General features: G+C 41.2%; 1 protein-coding gene and 1 long non-coding RNA gene across 2 annotated transcripts in view; one reads left to right on the plus strand and one right to left on the minus strand.

Moving 5' to 3' along the window:
* The window catches only part of LOC117511811, a 40,551-nt gene extending 33,381 nt beyond the window's left edge, over positions 1 to 7,170 (minus strand). Inside the window, exon 1 of the long non-coding RNA XR_004561086.1 lies at positions 7,161 to 7,170. This is a non-coding gene — a long non-coding RNA (uncharacterized LOC117511811). The remainder of the gene's footprint in view (positions 1 to 7,160) is intronic.
* Positions 1 to 25,286, plus strand: part of si:dkey-11f4.7 (piezo-type mechanosensitive ion channel component 2) — a 197,592-nt gene that overhangs the window by 93,036 nt on the left and 79,270 nt on the right. Inside the window, exons 28-34 of the mRNA XM_034171725.1 lie at positions 4,671 to 4,760; positions 4,986 to 5,074; positions 9,563 to 9,628; positions 9,815 to 9,927; positions 10,048 to 10,165; positions 15,045 to 15,119; positions 15,327 to 15,493. Coding sequence (XP_034027616.1) covers positions 4,671 to 4,760; positions 4,986 to 5,074; positions 9,563 to 9,628; positions 9,815 to 9,927; positions 10,048 to 10,165; positions 15,045 to 15,119; positions 15,327 to 15,493 — 718 coding nt within the window. The remainder of the gene's footprint in view (positions 1 to 4,670; positions 4,761 to 4,985; positions 5,075 to 9,562; positions 9,629 to 9,814; positions 9,928 to 10,047; positions 10,166 to 15,044; positions 15,120 to 15,326; positions 15,494 to 25,286) is intronic.

The raw sequence follows: 25,286 nt of genomic DNA on the forward strand, positions 1-25,286 counted from the left end.
AAACTGCAAAAAAAAGACGTCATTAAGCTGTCATAAAACTTGGAAACCTTCTAACTGTGAGTAACAGTAGTGTTGACAGCTGACACGTTACACCTGTGTGCGAGTCTCGTCAGGGATCAGATATCCAACAAAACCTTTGTGTGAAATTTGTGAGTTTCAACGACATTTTGTGGAGCTCCTCCAACTTTTACCCAAGCCAACCCCCCCCCCCCCCCCCCGACCCTCCAACAAAAAAACAAAAACAAAAAGGTTTTCTTTGCAACCAGCCACTCCACCAGGTGATTCCACCTGCTCAAAGTGATGTTAATCAGTGAAATCCTTGTTGTGGATGAAGAAAAGTCCCTCTGGCACTTTGCGCTATCAATCAATCAATCAATCAGTTTTTTATATAGCGCCAAATCACAACAAACAGTTGCCCCAAGGCGCTTTATATTGTAAGGCAAGGCCATACAATAATTATGTAAAACCCCAACGGTCAAAACGACCCCCTGTGAGCAAGCACTTGGCTACAGTGGGAAGGAAAAACTCCCTTTTAACAGGAAGAAACCTCCAGCAGAACCAGGCTCAGGGAGGGGCAGTCTTCTGCTGGGACTGGTTGGGGCTGAGGGAGAGAACCAGGAAAAAGACATGCTGTGGAGGGGAGCAGAGATCAATCACTAATGATTAAATGCAGAGTGGTGCATACAGAGCAAAAAGAGAAAGAAACAGTGCATCATGGGAATCCCCCTGCAGTCTACGTCTATAGCAGCATAACTAAGGGATGGTTCAGGGTCACCTGATCCAGCCCTAACTATAAGCTTTAGCAAAAAGGAAAGTTTTAAGCCTAATCTTAAAAGTAGAGAGGGTGTCTGTCTCCCTGATCTGAATTGGGAGCTGGTTCCACAGGAGAGGAGCCTGAAAGCTGAAGGCTCTGCCTCCCATTCTACTCTTCAAACCCTAGGAACTACAAGTAAGCCTGCAGTCTGAGAGCGAAGCGCTCTATTGGGGTGATATGGTACTACGAGGTCCCTAAGATAAGATGGGACCTGATTATTCAAAACCTTATAAGTAAGAAGAATTTTAAATTCTATTCTAGAATTAACAGGAAGCCAATGAAGAGAGGCCAATATGGGTGAGATATGCTCTCTCCTTCTAGTCCCCTTCAGTACTCTAGCTGCAGCATTTTGAATTAACTGAAGGCTTTTTAGGGAACTTTTAGGACAACCTGATAATAATGAATTACAATAGTCCAGCCTAGAGGAAATAAATGCATGAATTAGTTTTTCAGCATCGCTCTGAGACAAGACCTTTCTGATTTTAGAGATATTGCGTAAATGCAAAAAAGGCAGTCCTACATATTTGTTTAATATGCGCTTTGAATGACATATCCTGATCAAAAATGACTCCAAGATTTCTCACAGTATTACTAGAGGTCAGGGTAATGCCATCCAGAGTAAGGATCTGGTTAGACACCATGTTTCTAAGATTTGTGGGGCCAAGTACAATAACTTCAGTTTTATCTGAGTTTAAAAGCAGGAAATTAGAGGTCATCCATGTCTTTATGTCTGTAGACAATCCTGCAGTTTAGCTAATTGGTGTGTGTCCTCTGGCTTCATGGATAGATAAAGCTGGGTATCATCTGCGTAACAATGAAAATTTAAGCAATACCGTCTAATAATACTGCCTAAGGGAAGCATGTATAAAGTGAATAAAATTGGTCCTAGCACAGAACCTTGTGGAACTCCATAATTAACTTTAGTCTGTGAAGAAGATTCCCCATTTACATGAACAAATTGTAATCTATTAGACAAATATGATTCAAACCACCGCAGCGCAGTGCCTTTAATACCTATGGTATGCTCTAATCTCTGTAATAAAATTTTATGGTCAACAGTATCAAAAGCAGCACTGAGGTCTAACAGAACAAGCACAGAGATGAGTCCACTGTCCGAGGCCATAAGAAGATCATTTGTAACCTTCACTAATGCTGTTTCTGTACTATGATGAATTCTAAAACCTGACTGAAACTCTTCAAATAGACCATTCCTCTGCAGATGATCAGTTAGCTGTTTTACAACTACCCTTTCAAGAATTTTTGAGAGAAAAGGAAGGTTGGAGATTGGCCTATAATTAGCTAAGATAGCTGGGTCAAGTGATGGCTTTTTAAGTAATGGTTTAATTACTGCCACCTTAAAAGCCTGTGGTACATAGCTAACTAACAAAGATAGATTGGTCATATTTAAGATCGAAGCATTAAATAATGGTAGGCCTTCCTTGAGCAGCCTGGTAGGAATGGGGTCTAATAAGCGCCTTGGGGCAACTGTTTGTTGTGATTTGGCGCTATATAAGAAAAAAGTTGATTGATTGATTGATTGAACCCTGGATAGTCACGGTTTGGAGGATTTAAGAAAATTGGCCAGATTTCTAGAAATGAGAGCTGCTCCATCCAAAGTGGGATGGATGCCGTCTCTCCTAACAAGACCAGGTTTTCCCCAGAAGCTTTGCCAATTATCTATGAAGCCCACCTCATTTTTTGGACACCACTCAGACAGCCAGCAATTCAAGGAGAACATGCGGCTAAACATGTCACTCCCGGTCTGATTGGGGAGGGGCCCAGAGAAAACTACAGAGTCCGACATTGTTTTTGCAAAGTTACACACCGATTTAATGTTAATTTTAGTGACCTCCGATTGGCGTAACCGGGTGTCATTACTGCCGACGTGAATTACAATCTTACCAAATTTACGCTTAGCCTTAGCCAGCAGTTTCAAATTTCCTTCAATGTTGCCTGCTCTGGCCCCCGGAAGACAATTGACTATGGTTGCTGGTGTCGCTAACTTCACATTTCTCAAAACAGAGTCGCCAATAACCAGAGTTTGATCCTCGGCGGGTGTGTCGTCGAGTGGGGAAAAACGATTAGAGATGTGAACGGGTTGGCGGTGTACACGGGGCTTCTGTTTAGGGCTACGCTTCCTCCTCACAGTCACCCAGTCGGCCTGCTTTCCCGGCTGCTCGGGATCTGCCAGGGGGGAACTAACGGTGGCTTAGCTACCTTGGTCCGCACCGACTACAGGGGCCTGGCTAGCTGTAGAATTTTCCACGGTGCGGAGCCGAGTCTCCAATTCGCCCAGCCTGGCCTCCAAAGCTACGAATAAGCTACACTTATTACAAGTACCATTACTGCTAAAGGAGGCCGAGGAATAACTAAACATTTCACACCCAGAGCAGAAAAGTGCGGGAGAGACAGGAGAAGCCGCCATGCTAAACCGGCTAAGAGCTAGTAGCTACGCTAAGCTAGCGGATTCCTAAAAACACGCAAAGTGAATAATGTGTAAATAATTTAGAGGTGATTCAGCAGAAGGAGTGCTTTAGTTAAGGCACGTAAAGATTACACTGGGAAACAAATCGTAATCTAGATAACTAGATCAATCTAACTGCGCAGATTAAACAGCTAACAGATACAGAAAAACACCGCTGTGCTCCGGAACAGGAAGTGATACAATACCGCAGTGAGGTGAAAAAATTTTGCGCCTCCTGTTAGATCAGTCAGCCGAGCCCTTCTATTTTGTTATCTGGTACTTTTACAAGGACCACAATGGAAATAAGCGTTTATGCTTTGTGTTATCTGTGTAGCATTGACACGTTTGGCTCTGTATGTTTATATTGATGTTGCAGAATAAACTCAATCAATCACTTAGTCATAATCAATATTTTATTTACGTTTTTATGGCATTTGTAGGAGGGTGTGTGTGTGTTTGTGTGTGTGCGCATACATGAACTTTTGACAAGTGCAGAAGTTAGCTTTGAGTTAGTGGAAGTTAGCGGACGTTAGCTTGCATTCTGACGTCCCCAAGATATCTTGTAAATCAGAGGTGATATCAGGTTCCAAAAACAATGTTTTCAGTTTTAGAAGTGTTTATTTCTCACTAGCTTTTACATAATATATGTCAAACATGTTATATTAGCAGCCAGAGAGAGACCATCACAGTGCTGCTCTGCTCTGATTGGCTGTCACCCCCATCCCTCAAAAAACAAAACAAACAAACAGGATTTACATGATTCATAGCATAAAAATATGAAACACAATGTGACATTTTAACCTTTTAAAATACCTCTTAACATACATCAAGGTTAGCCATCTTTGAACTTGTCCAAGGTCTGTGTCCCGAGAATGTTCCCTGTGAATTTAAGGACCGAGGCATTGATAGAACGCTGAGCACAGATAGACGGACGGACGGACGCAAACCTAAACAATACCATGGTCATATTTGATGGGGTAACAATCAGAATCACAGCTTTAAGATGACTTACTGAGTGTTGAGTTTGCCAGATGTTTCTACTGAACCAAATGGTTTATGTCTCACCCGCAGGCTGTAAAAGATGAGCAATGGGCTATGATGAAGCATCGCTATTTGATGTTTTTGCCATTTCTTTTAGCGAGCTGACTGCAGTTTGCAGCAGAAATATGTCAAAGGTGGAGAACTTTGTAGAGTTTTTCTGTATTTTCTTTTCTTCTGGAGGTGTCCTTATGCAGACATGTCCATCTTTGGTCAAAGTTTCCTGCAATATAATCAGACCACAGATACTGTGTTTATACTGTATGCATGTTTGACCCAGGTTGACCCCTGTGACCAAACAAGTTTTTTTTTTGTTTTGTTTTTTTTTCTGTTTTTACTTTCCAACTTTCTAAGGGGCGCTGAGCTGTTTGAGGCTAAGGTGAAGAAGCAGATAGCAGCCAGACTGGAGCTGGAGAAGAAATCTGTGGAGACACTGAAGAAACAGTGAGATACATAAAACTGTAGAATGATCATAAAGTAACCCAGATTACCTCCAAGTACCCCATTTATTTGACTTTAACCACTTCAAAACATCAAACTTTTTTAGTCCTCTGATTTTATCTGTTCCCTCTTCTTCATGTTGTCTATTGTGCTTTTTTTTTTTTCCATTTTAAAGATTTAATGTAGAAAACAGCTGACTTCCTGTCCCTCTCTTCTGCCCTCTTAAAGGATGGAGAAAATCAAATCTAAACAGAAGAATCGACCCGCCACTAAAGACAAAAAAGGACCTCCTGCAGATCAGGAGCAGTCCACAAAAGGTAAAACAATCAAATCTGTGATCAGTGTCCGAGTGTCTATGACAGGACAATTCAGGATATTTATCTCCTCATTTATTACACATGGAGAGATTTATTCTACTTAAAAGGGTCTTCTTTAGCACAGTTGTTACTTATTGCAAAATACAACCCTAATTCCGATGAAGTTGGGACGTTGTGTAAAATGTAAATAAAAACAGAATACAATGATTTGAAAATTCTATTCAACCTATATTCAGTTGAATACACCACAAAGACAAGATATTTAATGTTCAAATTGATAAACTTTATTGTTTTTGTGCAAATATTTGCTCATTTTGAAATGGATGCCTGCAACATGTTTCAAAAAAGCTGGGACAGTGGTATGTTTACCACTGTGTTACATCACCTTTTCTTCTAACAACACTCAATAAGCGTTTGGGAACTGAGGACACTAATTGTTGAAGCTTTGTAGGTGGAATTCTTTCCCATTCTTGCTTGATGTACGACTTCAGTTGTTCAACAGTCCGGGGTCTCCGTTGTTGTTTTTTGCGCTTCATAATGCGCCACACATTTTCAAATGAGCGACAGGTCTGGACTGCAGACAGGCCAGTCTAGTACCTGCACTCTTTTACTACGAAACCACGCTGTTGTAAACTGTTGGACTATTTTTTCACACAGTTGTTCACAAAGTGATGATCCTCACCCCATCTTTGCTTGTGAATGGCTGAGCCTGTTGGGGATGCTCCTTTTATGACATGGTTTTTGTTGTGAAGGTGTAGGAACACGGACCCACAACAGGGGGCGCTAAATGAACGGACAATGGATAAGCCAAACAGTAACAATTTAATGTTGTGAAATGCACAACGGAATACAGACAAACACAGTTTTGGTACCACAGACAATTAAATGTTGAGTGACATGTGGGCAGGCTTGAGGATAGGAGACGTCCATCTAGAACCGAGCCGGATCCCACACAGCCCCCACCGCCAACGGATCTGAAGAACACCAGAGCCGCCAAGTCCTGGAGCCCCAGGTGGCCACCGTCTCTAGATGTCAGAGCGGGTACTGCTGGCAGAGAACAAAAACAGTTTTGATGAGTGTGAGTTTGCATACTCAGTAATTCCACCGTCTGTGTTCTTTTGGGAGGGAGCACCTCCACCTCCAATCACACACTCGTGCAGCTCCTGTCTAACCACTTATCTGGTTGAAGTGTGAAGCGAAGCCGTTGCTGATCACACCAAACGCCAACTCCCCAGATAAGGCAACACCACAGGAAAACGGCTGCAAAAAGAGTTCAGACTATTTGTTAGAATTGAATACAGCTGAGAAGTTACCTCCAAGGTATCTGATTTCTCAGCGAGGAGGTGGAGTTGCAGTCTGGCCTTTGTAGTGATGGTGATGAGTGACAGCTGGTGCTGATAAGTGACAGCTGTCACTCCCAGCGGTTCCCACTCCCTCTCGTGCTTGGAGCCCGCACTCCAAGCAGGGCGCCATCTGGTGGTGGTGGGCCAGCAGTACCTCCTCTTCAGCGGCCCACAACAGTTTTGACCCGATCAGAGCGTTGAGCCCACCTTTTCTCTGTTTTTGTTTTCCTTCTGCTCCACTTTTGTGTTATTAGTTTGTTTTTATCCTGGTTTATTCTGTTGTCACTTTTCTTTGTTACGTTTTACTTTGGATCAGTTCTCATATTCTTGAGTCAGTTGTGTATTCATTTATTGTTCATTAATTTATCACTTGGTTATTTAGTTTCTCTCTGTTGTAATATTTGCTGTGCTTAATATCAGGTTTTGTTTTCTGTTTAGTTTTAGTATCTCTAATTATGCTTATTTAGTTTTATTAGGTTATCACTTGTTTATTTTGTTGTTATCAGTCATGCTTACTTTACCAGTTGTGCTTTCTGTTATAAGTAGTCTTAGATTTGTTGTTCTGCCTCAGTTCGTAGTTCCCTGTAGTCCTTCACATCATTGCACCTGCCCCATGTCTCTCACCTTGTTTCTGTCTGTATCGTTTCTCTCACTTTGATTGTTTGCTTTGTTTTTCCCATTTCACTCCTGCTCTCACACCTGCTCATGTGTCTTTGTCTATTTCATCGCTCCACTTTGCTCACTCCCTTCCTCATGCTCTTGCCCCTGTCATACCCTTTAGCCAGAAGCCACACCCCTTCTAGATTGTTTCTCAGGTGCACCTCATTAACATCACCTGTTCCTCATCTCACATCCTAATTAGTCCACACAGCGTTGTATAAAGTACCATAAAATCACACTTAAGTAAAAGTACAGATACCCATTAAAAAATGACTTTGGCAGAAGTTCAAGTCACTGATTGAAATGCTACTCAAGTAAAAGTCTTAAAGTATCTAGTATTTATTGTACTTAAGTATGACAAGTAACGTACAACTAAATGTACTCAAGTATTGAAAGTAAAAGTACAAGTAAATGTTAATCAAAAACGGACTGATTTTTTTATATTACAAAGTTTATCTAGGCTTCTAAATGACTGGTAGTAGTAGTCAAAATACTGAAAATTGTGCACATCACACAAAAACACTTCAGAAACAAGGTTTCAAAACCTAAACGAGAGTAGGCTACTCACTAGGTGTTTACAGGAAACAGTTATTTATTTCTATATGTATTTATTTCTTTTCATTGTTACATTCTTTTATCTTTTCTGTTGTGTTTTGTTTCATTAGGTTCTTTTTGTCTCTTTCTCTAAAATTGTATTGTAACATTATTAGTCTATTATTATTGTTTTTTATGTAGACTATTATTGTTTCGAAGCAGTGCTTCGATCTGCGAATCACTGCTTCGATTGGTTCAAGGTTCAAAGCAAAGCCGCGCTGCAGAAAAGTTGATTACAGACCCACTGCAGGTCTGTAATCAATGTAGAGAAATGATCATTTTCCTGACAAACACGCCACAAGTGTGCAACTGCAAAAAAGCCTATCGGACATGCCTCATGACAAATCGGCCTGACTTCGTTGCAGTCACTAGTAATCTGTCTCTGGGTGAAAACACAACTTTTTTCGTGTGTGTGTGTGTGTGTTTGTAATGAGTAACGGCATGGCGCATAGGAAATTTATCGGAGTAGAAGTATGCAATTAAGGTCGGAAATGTAGTGAAGTAAAAGTGAAAGTAAGCTGAATTAAACAAACTCAAGTAAAGTACAAAGTCTCCCAAAACATACTTAAGTACAGTAGTGAAGTATTTTTACTTTGTTACTCTACAACACTGAGTCCACATGTATTTAAACCCCACAGTCCTTCACTTCTCCGCCAGATTGTTGTCTCAGTAGACTTTCTAGCGCCCTTCACAGTTCTGTTTTTGTCTTGCCGTGTTCTGATCCTTGCTCTGTTTACCTCGACCATGCCTTTTGCTTCATCCCGGATGTCTGAGTTTGCTCGTGCCTCTGAACCCTGCTCGTTTGTGACGGCGTCTCAGCCTGATCCTGTTTGTACCTCTGCCACGCTGACTGATTACATGTGTACCGAAACCAAGCCTGGAATAAAGACCATGATTTCTTCTACACCAAAGCCTTGTCTGGTAGTTTGCATTGCGGGTCCAGCCGCTCCTGGTGACGGGCTCCCGCCCGTCCTGACACTCACCTGTTTTCACTTTGGTGTTCTTTGAGCATTCATCAACTTTTCCAGTCTGTTGTTGCCCCGTCCCAACTTTTTTGAAATTCATTTCAAAATGAACAAATATTTGCACAAAAACAATAAAGTTTGGTATGCGTATGGAGACATGAGGTCACTGGACAGAGGTGTTTGGTGATGCTGAGATCTTTACAGGACAAATAAGGTCCTAGTCTTTACGGTTCGTCTTGCTGTGTGGTTGTGAGACTTGGATGCTAAACATTGCCTTAAGGCAACAACTGGATGTCTTTGGTACCACTTAGGTCTCTTCGGGGATGTTTGTGTTCCGCTGGAATGACTTTGTATCAAACACGTGGTTACTAAGAAATAGACTCAAATGAGAAGTATCACTTACATTATGAGAAAGCAGCAGCTTTGACATTTTGGCCACGTGTTGCTTTTCTCTGTGGATGATTCATGTTGAGGACCCCAGTAGCTGGACAAGGCCGAGGGGACGTCCACCTTTCACCTGGCTGCAGCAGATAGATGGATGTTTTAGAGATGTGGGAATGGACTGGTTGTCTGCCTGGGTGGTTGTCTTCCAAGATCCAAGATGGTTCCATAGAGTTGTGGTTGCAGCAACGTGCAGCACCAACACAATCTGCCAGACTTGACTTGACAAATCAAGGTGTGGTCTCATGCCAGATCAGACCAGATACTATCAACACATGGAATCTGCCAAACAAAGTCATAGCTTACAGGAATGTTTGCAAACGAAATTAAATAAAACAGATTATTTATAAAAAAAAAAGCAATACTGTAAAAGTAAATAAATAAATCAGCTAATTGAAAAGCAAGATTTAATTGTTTGTTCAAGCTGGAGGACAGTTGGCAGCTTGTGCTTTGAGACTGACGGAGGAATAAATGGTGTTTTCCAGCTGACGATGAGAAAGTAAACAGAGATGGCGGAAAGTGGTGGAAGCCGTGGGTCTCTCAGCCTGGAGGTGAGCAGCAACGTGTCCACAGACAGACGTACGATCAGAGCAAAGCTGTGGACCAACTCATTTCTGCTCTGTTATTTATTCTGATTTCTGATTATGATGACATTAAATGCAGGAGTAGACACGCCTGAACTCCTGCAGCTTTGGTTCTAACAGTGATGTGATGCATTTGTGACATAATTTACACAGTGGAAAACAACTGTGGCTACCACCTGTTTGAGAGTGACAATGAAGAGGAGGAGGAAGAAGATCCAGACAATCCAGAGGATGAAGAACCACCAAAGAAAAAATCAGCTTTCCAGGTTTGGAAAAAATGTGTACACCTCTGGAGACTGATTGATCATTTGATATGTCCACGTGATTCCACACTTATGTGGCAAATTTATCATTCAGGATGTGTGTCTCTGCCTTTGATATACCAGTTGGCATATAACGCCTGGACGACCAGCTCGAAGACGGCTCTGAAGGATGTGAAGAAGGAGAAGGAAAAGATGAAGAAAGAAGAGAAGAAAGTGAAGAGGGAGTTTGAGAGACAGCAGGGTGAGAGACGTTTGGTTTTTCAGTCATTGTGTGGACTGACTCCCTGCTGTTGAACATGTCAGTGTGGTCCTGATGTAACAGTTACCTGTACATTAGCAGACAACCGTAAGTACATTTGAAGCCTCTTGACTACAGAGCAGGTGGGCACATACTGCCCCCATGTGGTCACTGTCTAAAGTATACAAATATAGTGAAATAATATTAGCCGTAGTATGCTGCCATCCATACACTTGAAGCCTGTTGACTACATAGGTCAGGTAAAAAAATTGATTGATTGATTGATAGGTGTTCAGTACATACTGACACCTGTCTGAAGTGCACAAACACAAAGATTGGGGTGTAATGGTACAAAAATCGCGGTTTGGTACATACCATAGTTTTGAGGTCATGGTTTGGTTTTCTGCACAGTGGAAACAAGAAATCAAATCAAATCAGTTTTATTTATATTGCGCCAAATCACAACAAACAGTTGCCCCAAGGCGCTTTTTATTGTAAGGCAAAAGCCATACAATAATTACGGAAAAACCCCAACGGTCAAAACGACCCCCTGTGAGCAAGCACTTGGCGACAGTGGGAAGGAAAAACTCCCTTTTAACAGGAAGAAACCTCCAGCAGAACCAGGCTCAGGGAGGGGCAGTCTTCTGCTGGGACTGGTTGGGGCAGAGGGGAGAGAATCATAAGAAATACAACAATAAGCTTTTTTTTCCTTAAAATGAAATGATAGAGGGAAACTTTGTAACAGGACTAAATTACTTTTAGCATCCAATTAGAACCCAACAGTAGAGTTTTATAGCAGCGGATGTGCTGCTATAAAAACACCTCTAACATTTCTTCCTGCTTTGGCATTTTCTGAAGTGTTAGCAAAAGGCTGCTTCAATGGCTCAGTTTGTGCTGCCTTCACCTTGTTCTTGTACCACTGATGTACACTGAGGAGGATGTTCAACGTACCCAACTGCAGATGAACGATGGTGGCACACAGCTTTCATCTGATCCATGTGTCTTTGTCCATTGACATAATTATTAAATAAGGAATCGTAGTTTTTTCCAAACAGCAAAGGTTCCAGAAAGGGCTGTGCTGCATACATGGACTGAATAACAACACTCAGTCCATTGATAAAGTTGCTTGGGGTAAATGCCGTGCTATAAAGTGAGTTCCACATGCAGAAAAAAGTGCCTCACGTGCAGTCGCTACATTCCTTTATTTCACTCGTGTGCAGCATTGACAAGTCTGAAGGGCAGGAACACAAAGATGGTGAATTATTCTTATCATTAGCAGCCTGCCCTCTGTATGTTTGAAGCCTGTTGACTGCATAGGAGATGGGTGCATACTGCCCCCATGTGGTCAAGGTCTGATGTGCAAGAACCCAAAGACTGAACTATTTTTAAGTCAGGAAGCCACACTGGTGCTGCACTTCACCGACTCCATGACACCACAGAATCACCATGGTTCCTGGGTGACAACCACCCAGGCAGACAACAATTTTGACAGCATACATTTAATTCAATTCAATTCAATTTTTTTTTTTATATAGCGCCAAATCACAACAAACAGTTGCCCCAAGGCGCTTTATATTGTAAGGCAAGGCCATACAATAATTATGTAAAACCCCAACGGTCAAAACGACCCCCTGTGAGCAAGCACTTGGCTACAGTGGGAAGGAAAAACTCCCTTTTAACAGGAAGAAACCTCCAGCAGAACCAGGCTCAGGGAGGGGCAGTCTTCTGCTGGGACTGGTTGGGGCTGAGGGAGAGAACCAGGAAAAAGACATGCTGTGGAGGGGAGCAGAGATCAATCACTAATGATTAAATGCAGAGTGGTGCATACAGAGCAAAAAGAGAAAGAAACACTCAGTGCATCATGGGAACCCCCCAGCAGTCTAAGTCTATAGCAGCATAACTAAGGGATGGTTCAGGGTCACCTGATCCAGCCCTAACTATAAGCTTTAGCAAAAAGGAAAGTTTTAAGCCTAATCTTAAAAGTAGAGATGGTGTCTGTCTCCCTGATCTGAATTGGGAGCTGGTTCCACAGGAGAGGAGCCTGAAAGCTGAAGGCTCTGCCTCCCATTCTACTCTTACAAACCCTAGGAACTACAAGTAAGCCTGCAGTCTGAGAGCGAAGCGCTCTATTGGGGTGATATGGTACTACGAGGTCCCTAAGATAAGATGGGACCTGATTATTCAAAACCTTATAAGTAAGAAGAAGAATTTTAAATTCTATTCTAGAATTAACAGGAAGCCAATGAAGAGAGGCCAATATGGGTGAGATATGCTCTCTCCTTCTAGTCCCCTTTAGTACTCTAGCTGCAGCATTTTGAATTAACTGAAGGCTTTTTAGGGAACTTTTAGGACAACCTGATAATAATGAATTACAATAGTCCAGCCTAGAGGAAATAAATGCATGAATTAGTTTTTCAGCATCACTCTGAGACAAGACCTTTCTAATTTTAGAGATATTGCGTAAATGCAAAAAAGCAGTCCTACATATTTGTTTAATATGCGCTTTGAATGACATATTCTGCTCAAAAATGACACCAAGATTTCTCACAGTATTACTAGAGGTCAGTGTAATGCCATCCAGAGTAAGGATCTGGTTAGACACCATGCTTCTAAGATTTGTGGGGCCAAGTACAATAACTTCAGTTTTATCTGAGTTTAAAAGCAGGAAATTAGAGGTCATCCGTGTCTTTATGTCTGTAAGACAATCCTGCAGTTTAGCTAATTGGTGTGTGTCCTCTGGCTTCATGGATAGATAAAGCTGGGTATCATCTGCGTAACAATGAAAATTTAAGCAATACCGTCTAATAATACTGCCTAAGGGAAGCATGTATAAAGTGAATAAAATTGGTGCTAGCACAGAACCTTGTGGAACTCCATAATTAACTTTAGTCTGTGAAGAAGATTCCCCATTTACATGAACAAATTGTAATCTATTAGACAAATATGATTCAAACCACCGCAGCGCAGTGCCTTTAATACCTATGGCATGCTCTAATCTCTGTAATAAAATTTTATGGTCAACAGTATCAAAAGCAGCACTGAGGTCTAACAGAACAAGCACAGAGATGAGTCCACTGTCCGAGGCCATAAGATCATTTGTAACCTTCACTAATGCTGTTTCTGTACTATGATGAATTCTAAAACCTGACTGAAACTCTTCAAATAGACCATTCCTCTGCAGATGATCAGTTAGCTGTTTTACAACTACCCTTTCAAGAATTTTTGAGAGAAAAGGAAGGTTGGAGATTGGCCTATAATTAGCTAAGATAGCTGGGTCAAGTGATGGCTTTTTAAGTAATGGTTTAATTACTGCCACCTTAAAAGCCTGTGGTACATAGCCAACTAACAAAGATAGATTGATCATATTTAAGATCGAAGCATTAAATAATGGTAGGGCTTCCTTGAGCAGCCTGGTAGGAATGGGGTCTAATAAACATGTTGATGGTTTGGATGAAGTAACTAATGAAAATAACTCAGACAGGACAATCGGAGAGAAAGAGTCTAACCAAATACCGGCATCACTGAAAGCAGCCAAAGATAACGATACGTCTTTGGGATGGTTATGAGTAATTTTTTCTCTAATAGTTAAAATTTTGTTAGCAAAGAAAGTCATGAAGTCATTACTAGTTAAAGTTAATGGAATACTCAGCTCAATAGAGCTCTGACTCTTTGTCAGCCTGGCTACAGTGCTGAAAAGAAACCTGGGGTTGTTCTTATTTTCTTCAATTAGTGATGAGTAGAAAGATGTCCTAGCTTTACGGAGGGCTTTTTTATAGAGCAACAGACTCTTTTTCCAGGCTAAGTGAAGATCTTCTAAATTAGTGAGACGCCATTTCCTCTCCAACTTACGGGTTATCTGCTTTAAGCTACGAGTTTGTGAGTTATACCACGGAGTCAGGCACTTCTGATTTAAAGCTCTCTTTTTCAGAGGAGCTACAGCATCCAAAGTTGTCATTTACATGCTTAAACTTAGGTTCTGTGCATGTAATGTCTTATGGCAGCTCAACCAAGTCTTTGGAACATCATTTGATTGATAAATATTGACAATGCAAAATATCACTCTTTAAGCTCAACAGTTTTATGTTTGTAACGTATTTAAATATATGTTTTTGTTACAAAATAACTGGGCCTTTTTGGAAGTGAATGTAACCTGCGAAGTATGAAACTTTAATTATCATAGTCTGCCTATATTTTTTAATATACGTGCATATGGCCTGTTGCTAGGCAACAAGTGATAATAATTTTATTATTTTAAAAGTAGTAAATTTTGTAGAGTAAAGTTTACTCTTCTGGGACTTGGATTGCATAGAGTTCTATAAACTATATAATAAAGTGAACTCAAGTTGTTGAATTTTTAAGACAGAGTTGATTTCACTCTGATAGAGTTATGGAACTCTTTCTGGAGTGGGGCTAAATGTGATTTCAACTGAGCAAATTTTGAGGAATAAAATTTACTGTGTGCAGTGAATTCTGATAATCATGTGGAAGACTGCAAAATATTTATCAGATCTGTTTCATTGTAAATGTTGTAACATTAAGCAAAGTAACACTCTGTAGAACAAGATATTTGGAAAAAATATATACTAGTCTTTATTGTCCTAAAGGACATGTGGCAGTAATTTCAACAGTAATCAAAGAAATCATTCAGTGATGTCGTGTATACATCTTAAATGCACAACATCTGTAATATGCAAACTTCGATTTGTCCATTTGCTTAAGTTTGAGCTGCAGATTAGACCAAACTTTGGTCACTGGTCCGAGAAGACCATCAACGTTTTCAGAATGAAGTAGTTGTTGTGGTGTTGTGCTCTGTGCCAAAGTGTTGGACAAGTGCACTTTCTATTCATCTGAAACATCAAGTGAAATAAAATATTTTTTCTAGGGATTGATGGAACAGATTCGAGTGAGGATGAGCTGGATGAGAGCTGTGTGGAGGAGGAGGCGGAAGAGGAGAAAGGTAAACATACAGGAGAGGGATGAAAACAAACCACAGCGCGAATTCTCAAAAAAACAACAACAAAAAAAACCCTATTAAAATCACAAATATTAAATATTATTCCATCCTCAATCAATATTAAATATCGAGTGAGGATTGATTGATTTAATGCAGTTTAAGTACACTTTGCGTGATACTGAAGTGCTTCTTCTTTGTGTTTGTGACCAGAGGACCTCCTGCAGCGCTGCGTCAGCACGCTGAAGTTCAGCTGGGTGTTCCTTCAGTCGCTGCTTGACGACCTGACGGAGGGTTTGAACTCCTTCTGTAAGGACAACCTGGACATTTCCAAAGTGCTGCGCTTTGAGCGAGCTTTGCTCAGCCAGCAGCAGAAGAAGGTGGGACGCTAATGTGGGTAAAGGGGGCAGGGCCTGATGGTGAATGATGCAGAGGACGTAACTGTAAAATAGTTCAGATGTGAATTAATCTTGACAGATATGTAGTGATCCGGATCTCCGAAGGCTTTCCTTTTACTCTTTACTATCCTGTCATTTGAGATGTAAAATGCTCCTAAAATATAATCAAAAGTAATATTAAAATACGAGGTCTGTCAATAAAGTATAGGTCCTTTTTATTTTTTTCAAAAACTATATGGATTTCATTCATATGTTTTTACGTCAGACATGCTTGAACCCTCGTGCGCATGCGTGAGTTTTTCCACGCCTGTCGGTGACGTCATTCGCCTGTGAGCACTCCTTGTGGGAGGAGTCGTCCAGCCCCTCGTCGGAATTCCTTTGTCTGAGAAGTTGCTGAGAGACTGGCGCTTTGTTTGATCAAAATTTTTTCTAAACCTGTGAGACACATCGAAGTGGACACGGTTCGAAAAATTAAGCTGGTTTTCAGTGAAAATCTTAACGGCTGATGAGAGATTTTGAGGTGATACTGTCGCTTTAAGGACTTCCCACGGTGCGAGACGTCGTGCAGCACTCCCAGGCACCGTCATCAGCCTGTTTCAAGCTGAAAACCTCCACATTTCAGGCTCTATTGATCCAGGACGTCGTGAGAGAACAGAAGTTTCAGAAGAAGTCGGTTTCAGCATTTTATCCGGATATTCCACTGTTAAAGGAGATTTTTTTAATGAAAGACGTGTGGACGGATTGCAGCGTCGGCTCGCAGCCGCTGCGATGCTCCGCCACAGGAAAAACACCTCTGTTGGAAGCCTTAAGGACAAGTTGGAACATGTCCAGCTGTTAAACAATTTCTCATATACTCACTCCACTGAAAGCCATTGTTGGGTATTTTCTCCTCCAAACATTCTTAAAACCTTTGATAAGACAAACAGAGTCAAGAAACACCAGTGAGACAGAAAGTCAAATTAATCACGCGCGGAGTGCAGGCAGGCTGTACACCAAGGCTACACTAAAGTCTGGCCTGTGCTCCCGCTCTTTTTATTAAGAGATGCCCTCATTACATCATAAAACTTGTCCTAAGGGGGGGGGGACAACGCGAGACAAGTTTCTTCCCGTAACATAAACACATACGTCAATAAGCGCAGCTGTAAGGAAAAACAGTTTCTTTCTTTTACTCTTATCGTCGGAGGTCAGCACATCTCGTTCGTCTGTTGCAGTTATCAGCTGTTGTGCATCTGCCTGGAGTGTCCTGGTCTTCACACTAAGCATCACATCACAACAGTCAAAACAACCTTCAGGTCTATTACTCCCAGTTCATGACTGACCCCGTCATGCTTCACTCCCAGTCATTAGCGGCTACAAAAACAAGTTGTATAATAATAATAAGTACATCCAGCTCTTCATTCCCAGTTCAGATTGACCCCAGCATGCTAAAACAAGGTTGAATAACACGTACATTCTCGGGGTCAGGTGCAAACAGCACAACACCGTTCTCATCAGAAAGAAGACAAAAGGTACAAATGTTTAACAGTGATAACATATATATAAAATCTTTAACATTCCCCTCCTGTTTATCACCTGTTAAACATACAGTAGTAGTTATCACCTAGCTTAGCACTTCTTTTTGAGATTTTCACTAAGAGGTTCATCATGGTATGTTCTATAGGCTTACACCCCAGAGGTGATGTCATCATTGTCACCATCATCGGTGTCTGGGTCATCATACTTCCATTGGTCTGGGTACAGGTCATGGGAGTCATCGTCCTCCTCGGTGTCGTCTTGCCCCAGGAGTGGATATGATGCTGGTCCCCCTCCTGGTCCTGGACTTATTGCTGTGGTTATCGGTCTATTTACAAGGCCTCAGAGACATGGAATACAACAACATCCACACAATGTTAGAATTGCAGCAAATACTGCTATAGACACTAATAGTGAAGAAATCAAAGACCTCCATCTTCCCATCCCTTCCAGCCACCAATCCCAGCCTTCGGTGTTTACTCCACTGTGCTCTTTCATCTTCCTGTTCAACGTTCTCAGCCCGTCAATGGCTTGAGTGAGACTGCCGTCTGCAGCCGTGTTGTTGGGAATGAATGTGCAGCATTGTTCTCCGAACATGGCACAAACACCTCCTTTCTCCGCCAACAACATATCCAGAGCAATACGATTCTGGAAGGCCATAAGGGACGTGGCTTCTAACTGTGAATGGACAGCCTTAAATCCTTCCTCAGTCCAATTTCCTCATTTCTGTACATTGTAGTGGATGTAGTTTATTCTGTCCACGTTTTTATTAATTGAACACCACCAACAGATGGAAGATTCAAATCCAGCTGCTATTTGATCAACCAGTTTATACTCGTCAGGCACTCCTCTGGGGACTCCTATTGCGTCAATATATGTTGGATTTCCTACTCCTTTCCACTCTCTTTTACTCTATGTCTGGCTATGCCTTTCTGCCAATCTTCAGGAATAAGAGAGGCTGCATATGTCGTAACGTCTTCAGGGGTCATGGGTATGGCTTTAACTGGTAACAATAATGATATTAAAAAAATGAGGTGGGCTTCATAGATAATTGGCAAAGCTTCTGGGGAAAACCTGGTCTTGTTAGGAGAGACGGCATCCATCCCACTTTGGATGGAGCAGCTCTCATTTCTAGAAATCTGGCTAATTTTCTTAAATCCTCCAAACCGTGACTATCCAGGGTTGGGACCAGGAAGCAGAGTTGTAGTCTTACACACCTCTCTGCAGCTTCTCTCCCCCTGCCATCCCCTCATTACCCCATCCCCGTAGAGACGGTGCCTGCTCCCAGACTACCAATAACCAGCAAAAATCTATTTAAGCATAAAAATTCAAAAAGAAAAAATAATATAGCACCTTCTACTGCACCACAGACTAAAACAGTTAAATGTGGTCTATTAAACATTAGGTCTCTCTCTTCTAAGTCCCTGTTGGTAAATGATATAATAATTGATCAACATATTGATTTATTCTGCCTAACAGAAACCTGGTTACAGCAGGATGAATATGTTAGTTTAAATGAGTCAACACCCCCGAGTCACACTAACTGTCAGAATGCTCGTAGCACGGGCCGGGGCGGTGGATTAGCAGCAATCTTCCATTCCAGCTTATTAATTAATCAAAAACCCAGACAGAGCTTTAATTCATTTGAAAGCTTGTCTCTTAGTCTTGTCCATCCAAATTGGAAGTCCCAAAAACCAGTTTTATTTGTTATTATCTATCGTCCACCTGGTCGTTACTGTGAGTTTCTCTGTGAATTTTCAGACCTTTTGTCTGACTTAGTGCTTAGCTCAGATAAGATAATTATAGTGGGCGATTTTAACATCCACACAGATGCTGAGAATGACAGCCTCAACACTGCATTTAATCTATTATTAGACTCTATTGGCTTTGCTCAAAAAGTAAATGAGTCCACCCACCACTTTAATCATATCTTAGATCTTGTTCTGACTTATGGTATGGAAATAGAAGACTTAACAGTATTCCCTGAAAACTCCCTTCTGTCTGATCATTTTTTAATAACATTTACATTTACTCTGATGGACTACCCAGCAGTAGGGAATAAGTTTCATTACACTAGAAGTCTTTCAGAAAGCGCTGTAACTAGGTTTAAGGATATGATTCCTTCTTTATGTTCTCTAATGCCATATAACAACACAGTGCAGAGTAGCTACCTAAACTCTGTAAGGGAGATAGAGTATCTCGTCAATAGTTTTACATCCTCATTGAAGACAACTTTGGATGCTGTAGCTCCTCTGAAAAAGAGAGCTTTAAATCAGAAGTGTCTGACTCCATGGTATAACTCTCAAACTCGTAGCTTAAAGCAGATAACCCGTAAGTTGGAGAGGAAATGGCGTCTCACTAATTTAGAAGATCTTCACTTAGCCTGGAAAAAGAGTCTGTTGCTCTATAAAAAAGCCCTCCGTAAAGCTAGGACATCTTTCTACTCATCACTAATTGAAGAAAATAAGAACAACCCCAGGTTTCTTTTCAGCACTGTAGCCAGGCTGACAAAGAGTCAGAGCTCTACTGAGCTGAGTATTCCATTATCTTTAACTAGTAATGAGTTCATGACTTTCTTTGCTAACAAAATTTTAACTATTAGAGAAAAAATTACTCATAACCATCCCAAAGACGTATCGTTATCTTTGGCTGCTTTCAGTGATGCCGGTATTTGGTTAGACTCTTTCTCTCCGATTGTTCTGTCTGAGTTATTTTCATTAGTTACTTCATCCAAACCATCAACATGTTTATTAGACCCCATTCCTACCAGGCTGCTCAAGGAAGCCCTACCATTATTTAATGCTTCGATCTTAAATATGATCAATCTATCTTTGTTAGTTGGCTATGTACCACAGGCTTTTAAGGTGGCAGTAATTAAACCATTACTTAAAAAGCCATCACTTGACCCAGCTATCTTAGCTAATTATAGGCCAATCTCCAACCTTCCTTTTCTCTCAAAAATTCTTGAAAGGGTAGTTGTAAAACAGCTAACTGATCATCTGCAGAGGAATGGTCTATTTGAAGAGTTTCAGTCAGGTTTTAGAATTCATCATAGTACAGAAACAGCATTAGTGAAGGTTACAAATGATCTTCTTATGGCCTCGGACAGTGGACTCATCTCTGTGCTTGTTCTGTTAGACCTCAGTGCTGCTTTTGATACTGTTGACCATAAAATTTTATTACAGAGATTAGAGCATGCCATAGTTATTAAAGGCACTGCGCTGCGGTGGTTTGAATCATATTTGTCTAATAGATTACAATTTGTTCATGTAAATGGGGAATCTTCTTCACAGACTAAAGTTAATTATGGAGTTCCACAAGGTTCTGTGCTAGGACCAATTTTATTCACTTTATATATGCTTCCCTTAGGCAGTATTATTAGACGGTATTGCTTAAATTTTCATTGTTACGCAGATGATACCCAGCTTTATCTATCCATGAAGCCAGAGGACACACACCAATTAGCTAAACTGCAGGATTGTCTTACAGAGATAAAGACATGGATGACCTCTAATTTCCTGCTTTTAAACTCAGATAAAACTGAAGTTATTGTTCTTGGCCCCACAAATCTTAGAAACATGGTGTCTAACCAGATCCTTACTCTGGATGGCATTACCCTGACCTCTAGTAATACTGTGAGAAATCTTGGAGTCATTTTTGATCAGGATATGTCATTCAAAGCGCATATTAAACAAATATGTAGGACTGCTTTTTTGCATTTACGCAATATCTCTAAAATCAGAAAGGTCTTGTCTCAGAGTGATGCTGAAAAACTAATTCATGCATTTATTTCCTCTAGGCTGGACTATTGTAATTCATTATTATCAGGTTGTCCTAAAAGTTCCCTAAAAAGCCTTCAGTTAATTCAAAATGCTGCAGCTAGAGTGCTGACGGGGACTAGAAGGAGAGAGCATATCTCACCCATATTGGCCTCTCTTCATTGGCTTCCTGTTAATTCTAGAATAGAATTTAAAATTCTTCTTCTTACTTATAAGGTTTTGAATAATCAGGTCCCATCTTATCTTAGGGACCTCGTAGTACCATATCACCCCAATAGAGCGCTTCGCTCTCAGACTGCAGGCTTACTTGTAGTTCCTAGGGTTTGTAAGAGTAGAATGGGAGGCAGAGCCTTCAGCTTTCAGGCTCCTCTCCTGTGGAACCAGCTCCCAATTCAGATCAGGGAGACAGACACCCTCTCTACTTTTAAGATTAGGCTTAAAACTTTCCTTTTTGCTAAAGCTTATAGTTAGGGCTGGATCAGGTGACCCTGAACCATCCCTTAGTTATGCTGCTATAGACGTAGACTGCTGGGGGGTTCCCATGATGCACTGTTTCTTTCTCTTTTTGCTCTGTATGCACCACTCTGCATTTAATCATTAGTGATCGATCTCTGCTCCCCTCCACAGCATGTCTTTTTCCTGGTTCTCTCCCTCAGCCCCAACCAGTCCCAGCAGAAGACTGCCCCTCCCTGAGCCTGGTTCTGCTGGAGGTTTCTTCCTGTTAAAAGGGAGTTTTTCCTTCCCACTGTAGCCAAGTGCTTGCTCACAGGGGGTCGTTTTGACCGTTGGGGTTTTACATCATTATTGTATGGCCTTGCCTTACAATATAAAGCGCCTTGGGGCAACTGTTTGTTGTGATTTGGCGCTATATAAAAAAAAAATTGATTGATTGATTGATTGATATTAATGCACAATAACCTGACACATTTCGTGGCAGTCTGTCAAAGATTCTGTTATCACCACACCACCACCATACATCACTCCTACCGACAGGTTTGAATGTGGGAGTACTATGGACCACATTCTTACACCAGGCAGTGTGGCTTAAGCTACCCAAAGTCTTACTTGTCCCTGTCAAGTGTACACATGTATGGTTAGCATGCCCAACTTTGCTTGAAAATAAAGGTTTGATCTTAGTCAATTTGGTCAATGGATAGATCTTGTCCCACTTAGAACATTTGTTGTTTGCTGCAATGTATGTCTGTGTCATAACCGTCAGCAGACAGTCTTTGGGTAATGCTGCCGGTATTACTTGTAATATAGGTCTGGGTCCCATACATACAACACAGTCCTTCTTTGCTGCTAGTCCTGCTTGTTCTGCCATTAAAAGCCAATTGTTATTTTGTCCACTAATTCCTGTAGTTACTAGGAACCAGTCATCTGCCTTCATGTCTTTTGTGCCTTGTACGGACATCCCCTTTGCTTGTATGGGCACCCCCTTTGCTTGTATGGGCACCCCCTTTGCTTGTATGGACACCCCCTTTGACGTACTTAATTCGGTCAATATTGGTTGCTGTACTCTATCTGTTTCACAGAGGAAAAAATGGAAATACGGATCTTTTCCTTGTTTGTATACCCAAAGGAGGAACAACCAACAGTCTCCCTCTATATCAGGTGGGAATATGGTTCCTTTTTCTGTGGTATTCACCACTATAGACAGCTTATCATCTGTTTGATACATTTTGAGAATTTGACTCTGGTACTTAGCCCACTCGGTTTGTGCCCATCTTGGTGTCCATCTACTCCATTCATCGGCTACCAACGTTTCCCATCTCTTATCTTGTTGATCATTGGTCATATACCATGAGAAACTATTTCCGTAATTAGTCCCTCTGTCACCATCCCCACCATCCCATATTCCATGGGTAAGAGCACTATATGGTACAGAGATGACCACAGAAGCTTTTCTAGGAATGCAGGCTTGTATACCAAATTGGTACGCATTGTTCCTATCACAGCTATGTACTGTGGCATTTATTATCGGACTGGGGTCTTCGTTACTTCTTTTTGGTCTCTGCAATCTGCGGAGGTGATCCTTATTATCATGTCCCGTGCTTATGGCTTTTAATAATAAGCCCAATCCGAAAAAGAAAAGTAGCATAACAAGGACTGTCCATGGGGTCCAGAAACCCTCGTTCTTTTGTTTTTTTTCTTTCGCCATTTCTGCACACTACAGCACACCTATGTTCAGAACAGTGGCTTCTTAATGTCTTCTGCTAGCTTTCGTGTCTAACCTGGATCTTAACACCAAGCTCACACACTATTACTAGTCTTGTCCTACTGTTCTTACTGTTTGTCTGTGTCTGCAGAAATGACTTTCTTACAGTGAGTCAAATGAATCCATGTACTTCTTTCCCCAATTTTCAAGGCTGTGGGTGTTGTGAGTAGTACTTGATGGGGCCCTTCCCATTTAGGTGAATGCCAGTGTTTTCTCTTGATGCTTCTTATCAACACCCAGTCTCCAGGTACCACTTTAGGGTCCTCCTGTGGAGAAATGGGATCATCAGTGTTTGGAACTCTCCCTCGTTGTCCTTCTAACATTTTTCTCATGTAATCCGCCAAATTGGCTTCCTCAGGTACATCCCAAATTTGCCCATAATATGGCAATCGATATTTTCTGCCAAACAATGTTTCATACGGTGTCAACCCCATGGTACTAGTTATGTTTATGTACATTTTTACCAAATCTACACAATGTGTCCATGGTCTGCCTGTTTCCTCCATTGTCTTTCTAAGTCTGTTTTTTACTGTTCCATTCATCCTTTCCACTAATCCGGCGCTTTGTGGCTGATAAGCACAATGATTTTTGAGATTGACCTGTAGCGCTTCTCCTACGTATTGCACTATTGTATTAACAAAATGCGCTCCATTATCTGAATAGACTGTTTCTGGTATTCCAAATCGTGGAATGATGTCTTTGCACAATGCCTTAGCCACTGTAAGTGCATCTGCATGTTTTGTAGGGAACAATTCTACCCATTTTGAGAAGGCATCAATTATGACTAAACAAAATTCCTTCCCTTCATGTTTACTCAGCTGTATATAATCCATATGAATCACTTGAAAGGGATATTGTGGTGTTGGAAATTTGCCTCTTTGGGGTCTCAAATTGCCTTGTGAGTTGTGTTTTGCACATATCATGCATGCTCTACAATGCTGTTTTGCATATGCATCGAACCCATAAAGACAAAAAATAGATTGCAATTGCGATATCATACCCCCTGATGAGACATGCGTCACGCCATGGCTCATAATAGCTGCCCATTTAAACATATTTTTTGGCAATATGGGTTTCTTTTGTGGTCATACGTACAAATCATTTGCATACGTAGCCCCTTTAGCTATCCACATTTGTTTTTCTCTGTCAGTTGCCTGCTGTTGCATGTCAGCAAGCAGTGTATGACCTAAATGCAAATCTGGAGTAGTTTCCTGTACAGCAAAAATAGAAGAAGCTGCTGCTGCCTCTTTTGCTACTCTGTCAGCAAAATCATTTCCTTTTGAAATACTGTCAGAGCCTTTGGTGTGAGCCGCACATTTGCATATAGCAATTTGTTTAGGCAATTTCACAGCCTTCAGTAGTGCAGTTAGGAGTGTGGCATGAGTCACTGGCTTTCCAGATGATGTCACCATTCCACGCTCTTCCCACAGTTTTGCAAACACATGCACTGTGCTGAAAGCGTACTGGCTGTCTGTATAAATTGTTACAGCTGTACCTTTAAACAGATAGCAAGCTGCAGTTAAAGCAACTAATTCAGCTGCTTGTGCTGAAAATGACGATGGCAATGAAGCAGAATCCAATACTTCTGAATTTGTGACAACAGCATATCCAGATTGTGTTTGTCCGTAAGCGTTTTTAGTGGAAGAACCATCCACATACACAATTGTACTGTTTGGGATGGGTGTGTCCTGGAGGTCTGGGCGTGCTTTCGTACAGACCGTAGCTACATCAAGACAATTGTGCGGCTCACCATCCTCAGGTAAAGGTATCAATGTGGATGGATTCAATGTTGTACAGCGCTCTACCGTAAGATGTGGTTGTGATAATAGCAAGGACATACACGAAAGATGTCTTGCTGGGGACAAAAGGCTCATGTTTGTCTGCAACAGAAGTGCAGAAACTGCATGTGGAACTTTCAGTGTCAACTGATGGAATAGAACAACATTACTGCTACTTTGAACAGCCATAGAGGCTGCAACAACAGCCTGTACACATGGTGGTAGAGCACTTGCTACTGCATCCAATTTAGATGAGTAGTAGGCAACTGGCCTCAATTTTGAGCCATACACTTGAACCAAAACACTAGTCATGAACTTATTCTTACAATCAACTGTTTGAATGAATGGTTTACTATAATCTGGTAGTGCCAAAACTGTGGATGACACTAATGTTTGTTTTACTTTTACAAAAGCTTCCTCAGCATCTTTGTTCCATTCCAACACGGTTGACATTGAAATATCATCCTTGTACATCAAATCAGAAAGTG

Source organism: Thalassophryne amazonica, chromosome 6 (assembly GCF_902500255.1).
Source record: "Thalassophryne amazonica chromosome 6, fThaAma1.1, whole genome shotgun sequence".
NCBI lineage: Eukaryota > Metazoa > Chordata > Actinopteri > Batrachoidiformes > Batrachoididae > Thalassophryne > Thalassophryne amazonica.